This window comes from Rhinolophus hipposideros, assembly GCF_964194185.1.
Source record: "Rhinolophus hipposideros genome assembly, chromosome: 21".
Classification (NCBI taxonomy): Eukaryota; Metazoa; Chordata; class Mammalia; order Chiroptera; family Rhinolophidae; genus Rhinolophus; species Rhinolophus hipposideros.
This window is the reverse complement of record NC_138067.1, coordinates 33,133,006-33,149,468: the sequence shown is the minus strand read 5'-3', so window position 1 is coordinate 33,149,468 and position 16,463 is coordinate 33,133,006. Positions and strand designations below refer to the sequence as shown.

The 16,463-nt window shown below is 48.9% G+C and overlaps 1 protein-coding gene across 1 annotated transcript in view; it reads right to left on the bottom strand.

Annotated features, from left to right (window-relative positions):
* ZC3H18 (zinc finger CCCH-type containing 18) overlaps positions 1–14,829 on the bottom strand; it is a 60,483-nt gene extending 45,654 nt beyond the window's left edge. The window contains exons 1-2 of the mRNA XM_081032176.1: positions 14,656–14,829; positions 6,922–7,514 (exon numbers count right to left, since the gene is read on the bottom strand). Of these exons, the coding sequence (XP_080888302.1) occupies positions 6,922–7,500 (579 nt within the window). The 5' untranslated portion in view covers positions 7,501–7,514; positions 14,656–14,829. The remainder of the gene's footprint in view (positions 1–6,921; positions 7,515–14,655) is intronic.
* Between the last annotated feature and the right edge of the window lie 1,634 nt (positions 14,830–16,463).

The window sequence follows — 16,463 nt, the reverse complement described above, 5'->3', positions numbered from 1 at the left end:
CCTTTTTCTCATAGTAATGGTTACTGCACTAAAACCTTAATATGATATGTCAAATGAGCTCATATCTAAGTTGGGAGAAGATTCTCTCTTGGTTCTCATTAGAAAAACTAAACTTTTTTGAGAGGTTAGAACGTATTCAAATCTTCCTGCTTCATTTAGAAATTAATGCATGGGAGTGAGATGATGAGTACAGAACAATAGTTTTTCAGAAGTCAGGATTCATAGTAAGTGTATTGGATCAGACTTAAAGAGGCGTGTGTTTCTGCAAAGGTGTTACTTTCAATATACGCAAGAGCAAACTGGAAAACCACCTACCCATCTTAAGATTGATAAGCAGTCACGTAGACCATATGAAGAAGTATATGCAGCCACTAGAAACGATCAGTAAACACACATAGAAATGCACAGTAAAGCACATGATATAACGTCAACCCAATGAACACAGAAGAGCCTCTACCCACCGACCACTGCCATCTAGTCCCCACACCTGCCAGGACAGAGACTGAGCGCTGTGCACACTAGTGTACCAGGCTTATGGCCTCTCCTTTAATTAAAAAAATAAACAAAAACAATCAAATCACTCAGCAATATAATATTCTGAATTTACAACTAACCATTCAACACAATGGCTTTTCAAGTGATAGATGACTAAAACGAGTTCTTCAATCTTATAGTTTCATGCAAACAGAACTCAAGAAAGAGATCTCTACAGCCAAACCCACAGTGCTCAGTTGTCGGAGGGCTGTTACACTACGCGTGTAACATCCAGGAATCCTTTCCGGCCTCCTGGCCATGTGACCTAGAGCAGAGGGAGCAGACAGCAGAGGACAAAGAGAGGCCTTGGTGGTCTGGCCAGAAGCAAACTGGTGGGTCTCTGAGAGGACAGGCGCCCACGAAGCTCTCAGCAAACAGCAAACATCACCCTGGATGGCGGCGAAAATGGCATCGGCATCTAACTAGGGGAGTGTGCAAGGCCCTCCACCATTTACAACTCTAAGGAATGGCCGCGGCTCATTGGCAGACTTTTCTCAGCACTTCTTCAGGGTCAATATGCACAGGGCACATTCAGCTTTAATGCCTTTATAAAATACGTACCACGGGATGGAAGGCCTGAGTTCAAATTCTGGACACGTCCCTTCACTTTGAGCTGTGGTTTCCTCTAGCAGAACAGGAGTGTCTTCCGAGTGCTCACACACAGTGCTTCGCATAACACACGAGCAGTGAGCACTGCAAGAGCAATCACTATTTTAATGGAAAAATGCCTCCGAGACAGCATGCTGAATACAATTACCTCTGAGCAATGGCAGCACAGGGGATTTTTACTTTCTTCTCTGTACAGGTTATTTTCCTTAAAACAAAACAAAACGACCAAAAGCCAAAAACCAATGCCTGTCCATTACTCATATAAGAAGTCGTTTCCAACACGGCAGCACCTATAGCAACGGCAGATAAGGAGACTGTCACCACGTGGCGCCACCGTGCAGGGACGCAGACGTGGCATGTGGGCACGGGCACCAGAACAGAGGCCGAGGTGCCACCCTGACGCTGCCACCGGGGCCAACCACAGTCTCCTGAAACCTGGGACCTGTATCTGCACACATGGGATAACAACGCAGATCTCTAATGCCTTATCCAAACTCTCACGGCCAGATGTTTTGGGAATTCAGAAATGTCACAGCAAGGCCATATAATGGTCTTAAGCAGCACCCTCTAATAGTCACGGTCATCTTTTCTGTGAGCTGTGTCACCAACCCCACACGGGGGCGACTATGGGACCACAAACAGCCTGGCGTCAATTGGGGCTGGAGCTGCCGCACTTTCCCTTCTCGGAGCTTCTGGGCTCTGTTGGCCGAGAGTAAGGAATGCGGCCTGTGCTCACTCGTGTGCCCACACTGCCAGTCCTCCAGGTGGCTGACAGCACGTGGGCTCTCTTCTCCAAGGTGGCGCAGGCGGTGGCTTGCTAGGCTGCGGCAAGGGGACCTGTGCTGTCCTGCACCTAAGTGACGTGGAGAGAGCAAACACAGGGAACAGACCACCTGCGAGGAGCAGGCCCTGGGAGTAAACCCTCAGCCACGACGGGAAACGGGGGAGGACCTTTGGAAAAGACAATCCAGACATGAAAGAAACAGCTGTTATGTGAACAGCAGAAAATATAAAATACCACCTGCAAAGAAAATGCTTCCAAGTATTTTTGTACAGGGCTGGGCTGAGAGCTACCACTTCTGACCAAGGAGTCACATGGACTGTCCACTTGGGCTGTGGCCACTGTCCTGCTGTCTCCGAGAGGTCACCCTACCAGTGAGAGAGTCACTGATGAAAAGAGGAATGGAACAAAACATGTATTCCACTGTTTTCCAAAGGAATGGTGTACTCCAGGTAGCTGAAGTTCTGTCAACCAAATGACAGTAAGATAAAAACAGAACCAAGTAAACAAGCCAAGGAGAGGATGGACAGACCAAAGATGAGGGGACGCAAGTCTGTAGAGGTGAATCAAAGACCCATGAAGATTGTTCGATCTGCTTCTCAAACCCAGAAGGAATGGTTCTGGTGTGAGACTAAGCAGAAGTGCAGGAGAAGGAAAAACAGAACTTTCCACAGTGGGAGTTGTCTATGGCGGCTCTGTTCTCTCTTCTGAGAGATGCACATGGAGAAACAAAAACACAGACTTGAGCTGGCCCGGTGGCTCAGGTGGTTAGAGCTCCGTGCTCCTAACTCCGAAGGCTGCCGGTTCGATTCCCACATGGGCCAATGGGCTCTCAACCACAAGGTTGCCAGTTCAACTCCTCGAGTCCCACAAGGGATGGTGGGCTGCGCCCCCTGCAACTAAGATTGAACACGGCACCTTGAGCTGAGCTGCCGCTGAGCTCCCGGATGGCTCAGTTGGTTGGAGTGCGTCCTCTCAACCACAAGGTTGCCAGTTTGATTCCTTGACTCCGGCAAGGGATGGTGGCTGTGCCCCCTGCAACTAGAAAAACGGCAACTGGACCTGGAGCTGAGCTGCGCCCTCCACAACTAAGACTGAAGGACAACAACTTGAAGCTGAACAGCACCCTCCACAACTAAGATTGAAAGGACAACAGCTTAACTTGGAAAAAAGCCCTGGAAGTACACACTGTTCCCCAATAAAGTCCTGTTCCCCTTCCCCAATAAAATCTTTAAAAAAAAACCAAGAAAAAAAAACACAGACTTGTCTGATTTTCTTAAGTGCAGCTTCCTAAACAGGTAAGAGATTACTGAGTAAATAAGGCTCACACCAGGTTCAGTGTCAGGGACCCTCAGCCCCCGCTCCACAAATAACCAGGGTGCTAGAAAAAGCTGGCCCACAACCCCGTGGGCAAAACCTCACCCTACCACAGCAGCGGGTGGCATTTGTATCTGAAGGGTGTTCTAGCAGCATACCAAAAACATGTAAAGGTAATTTAAGGCCTTAGTCACGAACTGTGTGTGGTTTAGACAAAAGAATTTCCAGGGCTTACTGTACAATTGACGGCACTATCTAGGAAAGCACCAAGGGAGCAGAAAAGTTAGGAAGGGTGGGGTGACTTCCCTTCCATCAGTTCACCTGTCCCAAGACAGAAAAGCAGGGTGATGCACCCGACAAAAAGGAAGAACTCCTCAGTTACAGAAGGATGTGTCCTCGGAGTTCTACGTTCCCAGCAACGCAGGGCAGGGCCGGAGGTTGAGGGAGGAGACGGAGCAGCCGCGTGTGCAGGAGGGACCATGGACTCATGAGCCTCTTGATTCGGCCAGGCTGGCAGGACGCCTGCTGGGCACGGAACTGCTCATGGGTCTCACTGAATGCATATTTCCTCCTCTTAAAAGCACCCAGGTGGTTCACCCTGATACCAGAGCTGCACTTGCGAGGCACAGGGAAAAAGCCCTCTGCGATAATATTGTATACTTTCCTCCAGGACCAGAAACTACTCTGCAGGGATTTAAACTAAAGAGGGCCAGGCAAAAAGCCTGCCAGACGCCAGCTGTTCTTGGACCCAAGTGCACACCTCTGGTGCCCTCGCCAGCACAGAAATGTACCTGGGGACACAGCATCTTGGGAAAGAACGATACAGCAGTGTGTGCTTGGTGGGGACACGAGGCATACATTCTAGCAGAGATCTGACAGGGAAGGAAGAGTTAGAAATGAAAGGAGAGAGCATGAAAAACAAACCAGCAACACGTGTTTACACTGAGTCCTTCCAATGGCAGGTGGTAGGGCAGATGCTGGTTACCCACAGCCCGTGCTTGAACTGGCCTCTCTGTGCGGACGGCTCTCCAGTGTAAACCTTCTGCCCCCGGCCACTCCACACGTCAATGGCACTCAACTGAAACATGCCCCAAAGCAATCGGTTTCTCTAACTGCTCTGAAGGCAGTTATTGTCTGCCTACAACGTGCCAGGTCCTATAGCTACAGAGGAAGCCAACCCTGTAGGTCCCGGATATAGGGAACTTGTGTTCTTCGAGTGTGGGATGGGGACCGGGGGGGGAGCAACAGAAACAACTGATGACCTGGTTAATTTAACTATGGTAGTACAACAAAGGTCTACGCCAGGTACAACAGAGAGAAGGGTAGGAGGCAAGGGCAGGAGGCAGAGCCCATGTACAGGAGGTGACATTTATACCAATACGTAGTTAAAGGATGGAGAAAAGCCCAGAATGAAGTCGGGCAACCAGAGGAGTTCCGGCAGGGCAGGTGTGCTCCCGTGAGGACCCAGGCCACCATTTACAGTACCTCCCTGCCATGGTAAGGTCTGCCTGTCCCCAAGATGAGCGCAGGCCCTGCTCTACCCTGTCACATCCCAGCATGGTCTGATAAGCCTGGCATACTACAGGGCCCAGCAGAGCTGTGTCCAAAGCATAGACGTGCAGGGGCAACTTGGGTAGGAGGCCTGGTCGAAGGTGCAGGAAGGAAACCGCATTCCAAGGCTGAATGAAACTGTACTTGGATATCCTCAGCAGCACGCTGTTTCTAACTGGACTGAGGGGCACTTCACGAGAGGGGGCCACGCCGGGCAAAACATGCCAAACCAACCCACCAACTATGGGATCTGAGTGGGCAAGCAAATCAAACTGGATTTTTTATTTCACAGGCTGTTGCTAGGGGAAACCAGCAAATCTCCAGACAATGGGTGTTTTCCATCCAGGGACAGCTGACTTCAACTCAGTGTCCCACACTGCCACATCTAATAGAGTGGGGAAACCCACCGGTACGATGACACCAAGGCACTCTGGGACTCGCAGGCTGACACTGACCCCTATGATTATGGGAAGGTAGGGGAATACATGAATTTCCCCCTAAGATTTAATCAACAGTCGAAGCAAGAAGAGTTTGTGACCGGTCCGCTCTTAACTGGTAATGGACTGTCCACAACCCCCAGGCCACAATCAGGAGCCCCCAAACATCCCCCGGTGGCAGAACACACACGGCTCTTCTCTCTGCGACACTGAAAAACCAAACTCACAGGCAATCTCAACCAATGACTTCAACTTCTGCCCAAAATTTCATCCAAATCAATGAACCTGAGTGTTACAGCACCATTTTTCCCTTTGCCAATCCTGTGGTAGAGGCGAACTTTCCAAAAGTGAAAGGGAAGCATCGCTGGCAAAACCTAAGGACACTTGCATGATAATGTCCCGACAACACCCTTTTTAAATAGTATTAGGCAAAGGTTATTAATTCAGGAGACCATCTTGTACACTTAGCTATGATAAAAGACTTGAAATTCTAAGCTTGTAACCACACACAAACAGTTCTGTTCTTATGAACCAAAATTAGATAAGTAACGTCGAAAACCCTGTAAATTCATGGCCACCACATTTTAAAATGGACCGAGCACACGTGCACCAACATACTACTAGCGTGGTACTTCCAGTAAGCATGTGGTTAAATATTTAGCAACCTTTTCCCTCCCAACCCAAAACAGTTCTGAGATACCCCCACACCTTCCACGGAGATGACTCTCAGATAAGCAGACTCTCCTTCCCAGGGGTACTTAAAAAAACCAGGTTACTTCCATCTGTTCTGTCCCTCTCTCGGCTCCTCTGAGTAAAAGCATTCCTCAGGAGAACTTCAGGCTCTTCCCACCCCACCAAACTCAATTTCTTAAAGATCATGATTAAAGTTCTTTCAAAGGGATTATCTGTTATAAAACCCTAACATACCCATATCGAACATGATATATTACGAGTCTTACCTTCTCCACCTGAAGGCCCGATTAATTAAATAAATTGTAAGTGTGATGGTTTGATTAAAAGCTGAGATGTTCCCGCACACAACCCCGTTTTCACTAGTCCCGAGGGTCTTTCCAGGGACACTTCCAAAGATGCTTGGCCCAGATGGGACCCTCACCAGAGGACAGGCCATGGGACAAAGGTTAAAATGCCTAAAAGAATAGACAAAACTGGAAGACAGCTTGTAGAGTCTTTTCAGTCTCAAGAAGCTGACAAGGGCTGAAGAGCCACAATGGTTCTGGCTGAATGCTAACTCAAACAGGATTTAAAGACAGCAAACACAAAGGGAGAAATGACCTCTTCACTTGATCAAAAAAAAATAAAAAAATAAAAAATTCCAGAACTTAAAAAAAACCACCGGGGCGAGGCATTTTAATACAATCCAACCAACAGAGCCAGACTGAGTGAGGGACCCTGGACATTCTGCCCGCTACCAACTGGCAGACAGAAGTTTTCTGAATCTAGCGTAATTTTCCTCCTTGATTTTCAGCACTTCCTAATTGCCATGGCGACTGCTCCCAGAACAGTTCTCTCATTTTCCTGCACTCCTCCATCCCACCTCCTTGTTCTGAGACAGAGCGGATGGCTGAGGGAATCCTGGGAGGAGCCTCACTCCTGTACCAGGCCGAGGTGCGGCCGGTGACGGGAGGTCCCTCTGGGTTCTGCCTACACACGCTGGCAGCTTGGCATACTCACGTCAATCTCCCCGTCGTCAATCTCCCCGTCGTCATCTTTTCTTTTCTCCTTGGCGGCCTCCAGGGGCTGCTTGTCTTCCACACCTTGGACCCCTGCCTTCCCTTCCTCCCCAGCAGCCCCCTCGCCCTTCTCCTCCTCCTCCTCAGCCCCAGCCTTCTCAGCCTCGTCCTCCTGCCCAGCAGGGGCTGGCTCTTCGGGGACCTCCTCGTCGTAGTCTAACTCATGCTCATCCAGTTCCCTGGTGACCGACGAGGCCTCGTCCCTCAGGTCGCTTGTGCGGTCTTCCTCCCCACCGTACCCCCCCTCTGCACGCGGGGGGCTCGTCGGGCCCCTGACCCCTTCCTGGGCCTCGGAGTCCCGCTCCTGCTCCTCCTCTTCCGAGCGACTCTCCTCCTCCTGGCTCAGGCCCGGGGCGGCATTCTCCTCGTCCTCCAAGTCCGACGGCCTCCCCCCAGCTCCGTCCAAATCCTGATCAGACCCACTTTCCCTCAGAATGTCATCGTCCGAGAGCCCCTGCTGCTCCTCTTCTTCGTCCTCTGGAGAGCGAGGGTCCCGTTCAGGGCTCTCGGCCACATCCATCGGTACCCACAGTTCTGTAAAAACGAAGAGAACACAGAATCATAGCACTTAGCCAAATGGAAAGTGAATCTTGCCCTGGGTTTTCAGGCCCCATGCTCATACCTACCTTCTGGGGGAGTCGGGGGGGGGGGAAGGAGGACCCGCACTCTGCTTGGACATGCACTGCTCCTCCAAACCCCAGACCCCACTCCACAGACCCCTGCTTCGGCCGTTCCAACGCCGAGGACGGCAGGCCGTCCCCACACACAGCACCTCCACGACGCTGGGCTGCGCTCACTAAGCTGTGTGTGAAGTGCTTCACATCTGCAGCAACTTGGCAGAAAGACACCTGGCGTACCCCTTCTTCTCACAAGTGCAACCCAAATGGTTAACAGAAAGTGAGTGATAAGACACGCACTGCACGGGACAGACAACTTTGTGGACTCTTAGACTGCTAATGAAATTCAACACAATTTGCATTATGAAATAAGGCAACAAAGTGGAAGGTATGCGTCTGACCATTGTTCTGGAGTCATCCTGAAGGGTCTGGAGCAGAAACCCAGCCCATCTATAGGAGTCCCCAAGCCGTAGTCTGTCTCCTGTTCCTGAACATGCCTCTCCAAGTATGGCCCTGATGGCCTTATCAGAAGGACTTGGGACGACCTGAGGACGCACCGCAGACCTCTCCGTGGAGCGGCCCACGGATGCCCAGGGCTTCATGCACACTATGATTCTCACAGGACATCGTGAACCACTGTTCTAATACAGGTATGCTGTGGAAAAGAACTCTGGCGGAAAGTTTTACATATTTAAGTGCAACTGACCCTTGAACAACACGGGTTTGAGCTGTGCGGGTTCACTTACTAGTATATGTGGATTTTTTTGATTGGCCGATGTAGTTCAAACACACATCGTTCAAGGGTCAACTCCAAGGTTGGAAATCTGAGAAGGTAGAGGGCCAACTATAGTTACCCTTAGATTTTCAACTGCTTGGGAGGTCGGCACTCCTAACCCCTGACATGTTCAAGGCCAACTGTCATTTCTTTTTTCTTTTTCTTTCTTTTTTTTTTTTTGAGACAAGTAATCTAATTTTAGATTATTTTATTTTATCGGGGAATATTGGGGAACAGTGTGCTTCTCCAGGGCCCATCAGCTCCAAGTCGCTGTCCTTCAATCTAGTTGTGGAGGGCACAGCTCAGCTCCAAGTCCAGTCACCATTTTCAAACTTAGTTGCAGGGGGCGCAGCCCCCCATTCCATGCGGGAATTGAACCAGCAACCTTGCTGTTCAGAGCTCGCACTCTAACCAACTGAGCCATCCAGCGGCCCAAGTGTAGTTTCTTAAGTAAAAAGACTGACAGTGTCATTTTAGATTTCATTTCTATTTTTACTAATCTACATTTAATTATAAAGTGAATACTTTCTGGTTTTCCCACCTCAATGTGCAAAGACAGTACACTGTTGCATTTGTCTTAAACAATGACTGTGTAAGGTGAAGTAAGCGTGTGTGTGCATGAAACCAACACCAAACAGTCTATAAGCAAACGCCATTCACCAACGCAAGGTGCAGCAAACTGCCACTGAGTTGGTTTCAAATAATAGGAATAGTGAAGGGTTCAGTGTTCACTTTGTTCTTCAAATTGTTTTACTTAAAATAATGTATGTCACAGTCATGTTGCTTGGGGTTTCAGCTAGATCTGGAAACATACACACGTATATTTACAAACCTTAAATATATAAAATTATTGTATGTATTTATATAAGAAAAGATTAAAAATCTTTTAAAATTTATACTTTCAAAAGGAGAACCTGTGTTAAAGATGCAGCATGCCAGGAGTTGATATCTGAACCTGCAGTTAAAAACTTTTTTCAGCTGTTAATGGAATGATAATTTAACACACATTAAGACAAATCACTTAAAATTCATCACTTTATAAATAAACTAAATGATTAGTAGTAATAGAAATTTATGAACCAATCAATTCAGTCAAAGTCATTTAAGTAGACAGTTTTAAAAATGAGCTACTGTTCAGTCTTCCAACTACATTATCCAGAGGTAGGACTACTGGAAATTATTATTAAAAAGTTAGTCTTAATATGGTGTATGTACTCTGCTGAAAATGAAAAGCTGAGGTATTGCCACAGCTTTCTGTCCTCCCTGCGCAGGCAGGGCCTGTCACTGCATACTCCTACGGGCCACAGCAACAAGGATGAGAAATCTACCAAGGACAGGGGCGGCCGCTAAGACCCCTACACTCTCAACTCTTCCAGACGTAGCATGGGGGCGGTTACCACCATCAGCCAGGGACGAGTGGCAAACTGGCAGCCTCCCTATTCCGTAGCTAATGCTATTAATAAAACACATAAGATTTGCCTTTGTGTGTGACACTCAATGCCTATCTTTGTATACTTTTTATTACATTGTATATAAGAAATCTTCTCCACAGAAGGGCAGGGCCTTTCATCTCCCCAGCTGCTTAAACTAGCACCTGTTACTCTGTAGTCAGGCATCACACCCAACTGATTACAGAACCTTATACATCACTACTTGAACCCAAACAAATTCCAATTCTCACATTTTGTAGTATAATGGTGACCTCGACACAAAGATAGCTCTTAAATCACTCAACCAAAACTCAATGTCCCCTCAAACTAGTTTAAAAATCACACAACTGACACTGCAGAAAACACTGCCCACCCCAGCCTGTGACTGGCTTTGCAACATACTATCCTGTTCACAGCCACAAAGTCTCATAACCTGGTCACAGCCCTTTTCCAGGGCCCAGGTGCAAATTGGTTTCTGGCTTGGTTTCATTGTTATGATTAGATCCAAACTGCTTTTCATATTTTGGCAAACCTGAAATTAAATCCCAGAGTAAGAAATGGAAGAAAAAAGTGCCTAACTTTAAGTAATCCGAACTAATGCAAGCAGTGGGCCAGTAACATGGGACATTTACCTCTTGGTATGATGTATGTTTACAGGACACATGCGCTAGTGCAAACAGTGTGGCATTCTGAGGCGGAACGCGAACCCCAGTTCTACCGCTTCTTAGCTTTAGGATCTTGGACACATTATGTAAACTTGCCAGACCTCAGTTTCTTCATCTGAAATATGGGGACAACAGTACGTATTTTACAAGGCCACTAAAACAATTAGATGAGATGAGCCTGATAATGTGTCTGGCACATTCTCCACACATTTTAATTTAAACTGAATTCATGTGAAGGGGAGTAAAGGCAATCCTCAACTTCCAAGAACCATACTCCTTTCACCCGTCGGTTCATTTCAAGTCTCCTGGTGCACTCAGGGGTCATTCATTCACTTTGCATTCGTCGAATGCCCTGAGAATCTACTTAATGCGAGACTATATTATTAAAACAGCTTCTGCAAAAAAAAAATCAATAGCCACCACTGTCCACTGAGGGACCACTACTCTGTGTCAGGCACTTGACCAATTTCCTCCCATCCAAATATGTGATGTTCCCCTTCATAGATAAGGACACTAAAGCCACATGGCCACAGAATGGCTATCCCAGAACTGCAACTCAGAGCTACGCCTCGAGCAAGTGCTCAGTCCCAGAGCTCTGGACCATGCAGAAAATGAGTTTCTGCTTCCTGCCTAGGAACCCCTGCTTTTTGCCATTGTTCCTATATGAAAGTGGGACCTGACTTCCAAAGTGATTTTATAAACTCCTTTTTGGAACACAGCCCATCCATAAATTGGGGACTGCTACTGTACCAGTAGGTTTTGCCTGTTTTTGTTCTCCCTTCTAAAGTTTTGTGCTGATCCAGCTATACTCCTATCTTAGCCTTTCTTAGAACCAAAAACGTACCTTTTTTATATAAATGGAAATGTTAAATGTTAAATAAATGATTTATACAGACTACTAGTTAAAAAATAGTGATGAGCACATGGAGATCCAACTTGTGACACCATCTATTTTATGATTTTAAACTTGTCTGCTGTTTGAATCTTAGGTACTTAAACTAAACAGGAATGCCCTCCAGTTTGAATATGGAAATTACTTTGACATTTTAAGAATGCTAAGGAAACTTTTTTTTAAATTGGGGAATATTGGGGAACAGTGTGTTTTTCCAGGACCCATCAGCTCCAAGTCAAGTCGTTTTCAATCTAGTTGTGGAGGGCGCAGCTCACTGACCCATATGGGAATCAACCTGGCGACCTTGGTGTTATGAGCACTGAACTCTAACCAACTGAGCCAACCAGCCACCCCAACTTTCCAACTCTTAAAGGTAGTTTTCAGGGCTGCCTAGAAGTAGTGACATCAAAGGTCCTGAGTGCACCTGCTACTCTCAGGGGCAGCCCAGTGCTCCATCAGTGGTGTTTAGCCTTTTGGGGAAAAAGGATTGCTTTGAGAATGTGATGAAGAGGATGTCTCCCCTCCTGAGAAAAACCTGGATAACATAATTTATCTTCTAATTTAGGACCTCCTGAGGTCCATTCATGGTCCCCAGAGTAAGAACTCTTGCTCTAACTATACTGTACATTATTCTATTACGTATCCATAATTACCACACTGTACTGAGCTTATTTGTTTGCAAAGTCTGTTGGGAGGCTCCTCTGCCCCGATGACGTGCCTGACTACAAGGGCTCAAACTCACCTCTGTGTCCCCTGGGCTCAGCAAATGGCTGGCATTTAGTAGCAGACTTCTCATGTAATTTACTGTCTAAACTAGGACGTGTTTGAGCCTGAAAGGGGGCACTGTTAACAATTACAATAGGCATGAACAGGGTCTGTCCACAGCTCATGGGGACATCCAGTCATCCTCGGAGGCCCTGACAATTTCTTGAGGAAAGGAATCGCATCTCTTCTTCCCTGGGAATTTACAATCTGAGGATGCTCACAAGTGAACACCTTGCAGAGGGAAATACGCCAAAGAACTTCCCTGTTATCAGAAGCAACCCAAGTCACACCTTGCTATACAGAAAAAGAAGAGTGTCACTAGGGAATCAGAAGATGGCTTGTGTTCCAGGACATGCTGTGGGCAGGTTAACTGTCTCTCTAGGTGTCCATGTCCTAAGTTAATTTGAGATGAATTCCATTTAACAAATATCTGAATGTGTGCTCTATGTCAGGTGGTAGGAAGAACACTGGTAAGTGTAGACAACGAAGTGGAGGGTACTCTGGTCATGTCTTCACTAACTCCCAGGTGCCCAGATTTTACTGTTTGTTCTTCTCACACAATTACCCTGTAATCGAGGATTCTTGGCAAAGTTTAGAACTAATTCTTTAATCTTTTGGTCCATAAGATGATGAACCTGCCCAGAGAACTGCATAACAAGTGTCCATCACTCACTGTGTCTCACTGCCTACTGCATCTGGCAGATGGTGACTAATAAATGTTTGTTGAAGTAATAAATGACGAAAGCTCATTACCTGATAAACTACCTGTTGCATACTAAAGAGAAATGTGAAATAAGTGCCTAATTTTGAGAAGCCTATACCAGCGCTCAAGCATAGAGTGGGAGCTGTCTCATTTCCCAGCAGTCACTCTGGAAGGCTGCATATGGATTCCGGTGGCACTGCTAAAGCACAGACCATTTTGGTAACTACCCTTCTGAGTGACCTTTCGAACCTGCAAGACACTCTCTTGGTGCTCTCAGTAGCAACTAATCTTTCTCCTCTCAAGGTGGGTCACTTTGACAAACCACAGGAAGCCATCCAGAGCCTGGTCTGGTAAGTGAGGTGAGTTACCAAGCAAGGTAAGACAATGTTTGGTCAAACACGGGGTGTGACTATTGAATGGGACAGATTTTCTCACATGGCTTATGTATTTACTACCAAAACAGGAGTTCTCAAGAGGTTTTTGGCAAAGGAGCACCAATAAAATACAAGGATGACTTGTTCGGATAACCACTTTGAATAGAGCAGTCCCTGTCTGAACGCCTAAGTTCTGACACATAACGTCTCGTACTTACGTCATCTAAAGGAAAGATGTGGAGCGTGGTGACAAACACTATCCCCACACTGACTAGGCTTGACCACCAAAATACTCAAGGAGGAAGCCCTCACCGTGAGACGATGTATAGCTGTGCAAAAGTAAAAACAGAAAAACCCCAAAACCTATTTTAAAACGTGAGCAAAGTCACAGTTTATCTGTTTGCTCCCTGCAATGGTTCCACACAGCTTTCGTACACCGCTTGGGCATTTCCCGGCCCAAACTGCAGAGGCATCCCAGCCCGGGATGCTGGAGCTGGCTGGCTTCCGCGTCTCCGAGGTAAAATGAGCAGACCAAGGCTCCCCTGCCAGCACCTGGGAGTGGGGAGCAGCCTGGGTGGTCTCCCCCGGAGAATCCCAACCCCTGCTCCGGACAAGGACAATCCGTGGGCTGTACGACGGAGGCGAGGCTCCAGGGAGAAACGAGAGCCACCGCTAGGCCCCTGGACAGCACTTCAGACGTCAAACCCCCTCTTCCTCCATTTCCCCCCAACGAACCTGCAGGCTGACCTACCCTTGCAACTGAGTCTGCTGGCACTTAAAACGCCCCACCGCTCCCCCGGGCAAACTCAGCGGCCACGCGGCCGTGGGGAGAGCGTCAGTGTCACCAAGAGCACGACTGGAGGTCTGCAGGCCGGAGGTGTGCAGGTGGTTTGTCGCAGGCACTCAGCACTCTCGGGGCTCCTGCGCGAAGGGGCAGGGCACTGCCACCTTCCCGAGAGAGCGGCGCCCGTGGCCGGGCACGGCCGACGCCGCCCACCCGTGCGCCCCGGGCAGCGGAGCGGGCGAGTTCCAGGAGGCTCCGGGGCTCCAAGTTGCCGACGAGCTCATCCCAGCGCGGGCCGGCAGCCTCGGGGGGGCCACCGCGCGTGCCTCCTCCCACACGTGCGGGCGGCACACGCGCGCCCCGCACACGTCCCGGAAGAGGGATGACAGCTTCAGGAGAATCCAGTCCACGGCGGGGCGCGGACGCAGCCGCGGGCAGCCCGGGACCCGAGGGGCTTCCGGACCCCAGGACCAGCCCGCGCGGACGGAACAGCGTCCCCGTGCCGGGGTCCGAGCACCACGCTTCGGCCGGGGGCGCAGCCTGGAGCACTCCCCGGAGGCGGCGGCGGCGAGCTCCCCGGCCTGGGCTCCGCGCCGCCGCCACGCTCCCCGCCTGGCCGCCTCGGCCTCCTCCCCGCCGGCCCAGATGCCCCGCCGCCGCCACCGCTTACCTCAGCGCGAGGGCGGGGAGGGGGCCACGGTTCCGCTGGGGTCCGGCCGGCGCGGGGAAGACGTCCCTCGGCCCTTCCGCTCTTTACAGGCTCGGGGTTGAGGCGCGACGCGGGCGGAACAAACGGGCTCCACTACCCCCGGGGGCCGGCCATTGTGCTACGTCATCAAGCCGCGACCGTCCTGCGGCCCGGCGGGCTTCCCTCGCTCGCCCCGCCTTCCGCCCGCTTCCTTCCGGCCTCCGCGCGCTCCCGCCGGTGCGCGGCACGCGCCCGAGGCCGCCAGGGCGCAGGCGCCGCCCGAGGCCCCGCCCCCAGGGGAGTTCGGGGTTCGTGTGCGGCTGGCGCTGCGACGGCGCCTGCGGAGAGGGCTTTTGGCGCCAGGCGGCCCAGGGACGCCCCGAGCCCACGTTCCCGCCCTGCGTTCTCGGCGGGGAGCTCCGCCCTTCGCAGTGATGGGTGGTTTCGCCCTCGCAGCTTTCAATTTTCACTTCCCCCCGACTAAAGAATTCCCATTCTAATCAACGTAAGCGCCCGATAAAAAAAAAAAAAAAAAATTAATATTTTTTGAGATACCGGGTTTAAATATCAAAGCCTGAACGTTTGTAACTAGTTCCGTGGAACTCGATAGCTCCTGCTCGATTAAATACAGTCAGTGCAACACAAAATTAATCATTTTTGAGATATTGCGTTTAAGTGTGAAAACGTAAAAAATGTTAAAACGATTCCTGCTTTCCTAAGAATAACCAGCTGAGAACCTGCTACGCTGTGGGTGGGAATGTCCACGGACACAGCCATCGTGGAAACCCGTGCGGAGATTCCTTGAAAAAAGAAGATACAAGCACTACCACGTGATGCGGCAATTCCACTTCTGGGTATTTACCTGAGGAGCATGGAAACACTGATTTGAAAACCTCTCTGCACTCCCGTGCTTGTTGCAGTATTATTGTAATGATGCCATGGAAGCAACTTGTGTCTAGGTGGCTGAATGGATAAAGAACGAGTAGTACACACGTTCATCTTCAGCGGTAAGACATGTGAAATCCTACCATCGTTGACAACATGGATGGACCTTGAGCGTATCATGCTAAGTGACATAAATCAGAGAAAGACCAATACCGTGTGATTTCACTCGTGTGCAATGTAAAACAAAACAAAAAACAAAAACAGACAAAACAAAAGCAAACTCAGAGAGACAGAGACGACAGACACCTGTGGTTACCAGAGGGGAAGGGGATGGAGGGAAGGCGAACCAGGTAAAAGGGTCAATTGCATGGTGACAGATGGAAACTAGACTTTTGGTGGTGAGCAGGTGTAATATGTATCTGTAGGTCAAGAATCGGGACATGGCTTAGCTGATCCTCTGCTTTGAGGTTTCTTCCAGGCTAAGACTAAACATTTAAAACGATTTCCTAAATAGCTTCCACTCTATTCAATATAAACAATTCAACACAAAATTAATCATTTTAAGACATGGAGTGAGTTTAAATACTAAAGCTTAAGAATTTTTAACTATTTCCATCAGACTAAAGAGCTCCGCATCTTTTAAATGGGATGAGCTTACCAGTGTAACTTTTTCATGATTAGAAGGACATCGTGTGATACTTGGGGTATTTTTGCATCTTACCAATTGCCTTCAGGGCAGCCTGCAGAGGATCAAACTGCGCTCTCCGTTTAGAGACAAGGGGCCCACTTTTAGAAGGGTACTGGGCTTCATTGAATGCTCTGCTATCCCTGCCTTCAAATTCTTAATCATTTTTGAACAAGGGGCCCATGTTTTAATTTTGCACTGGACCCTGAAAATTGTGTAG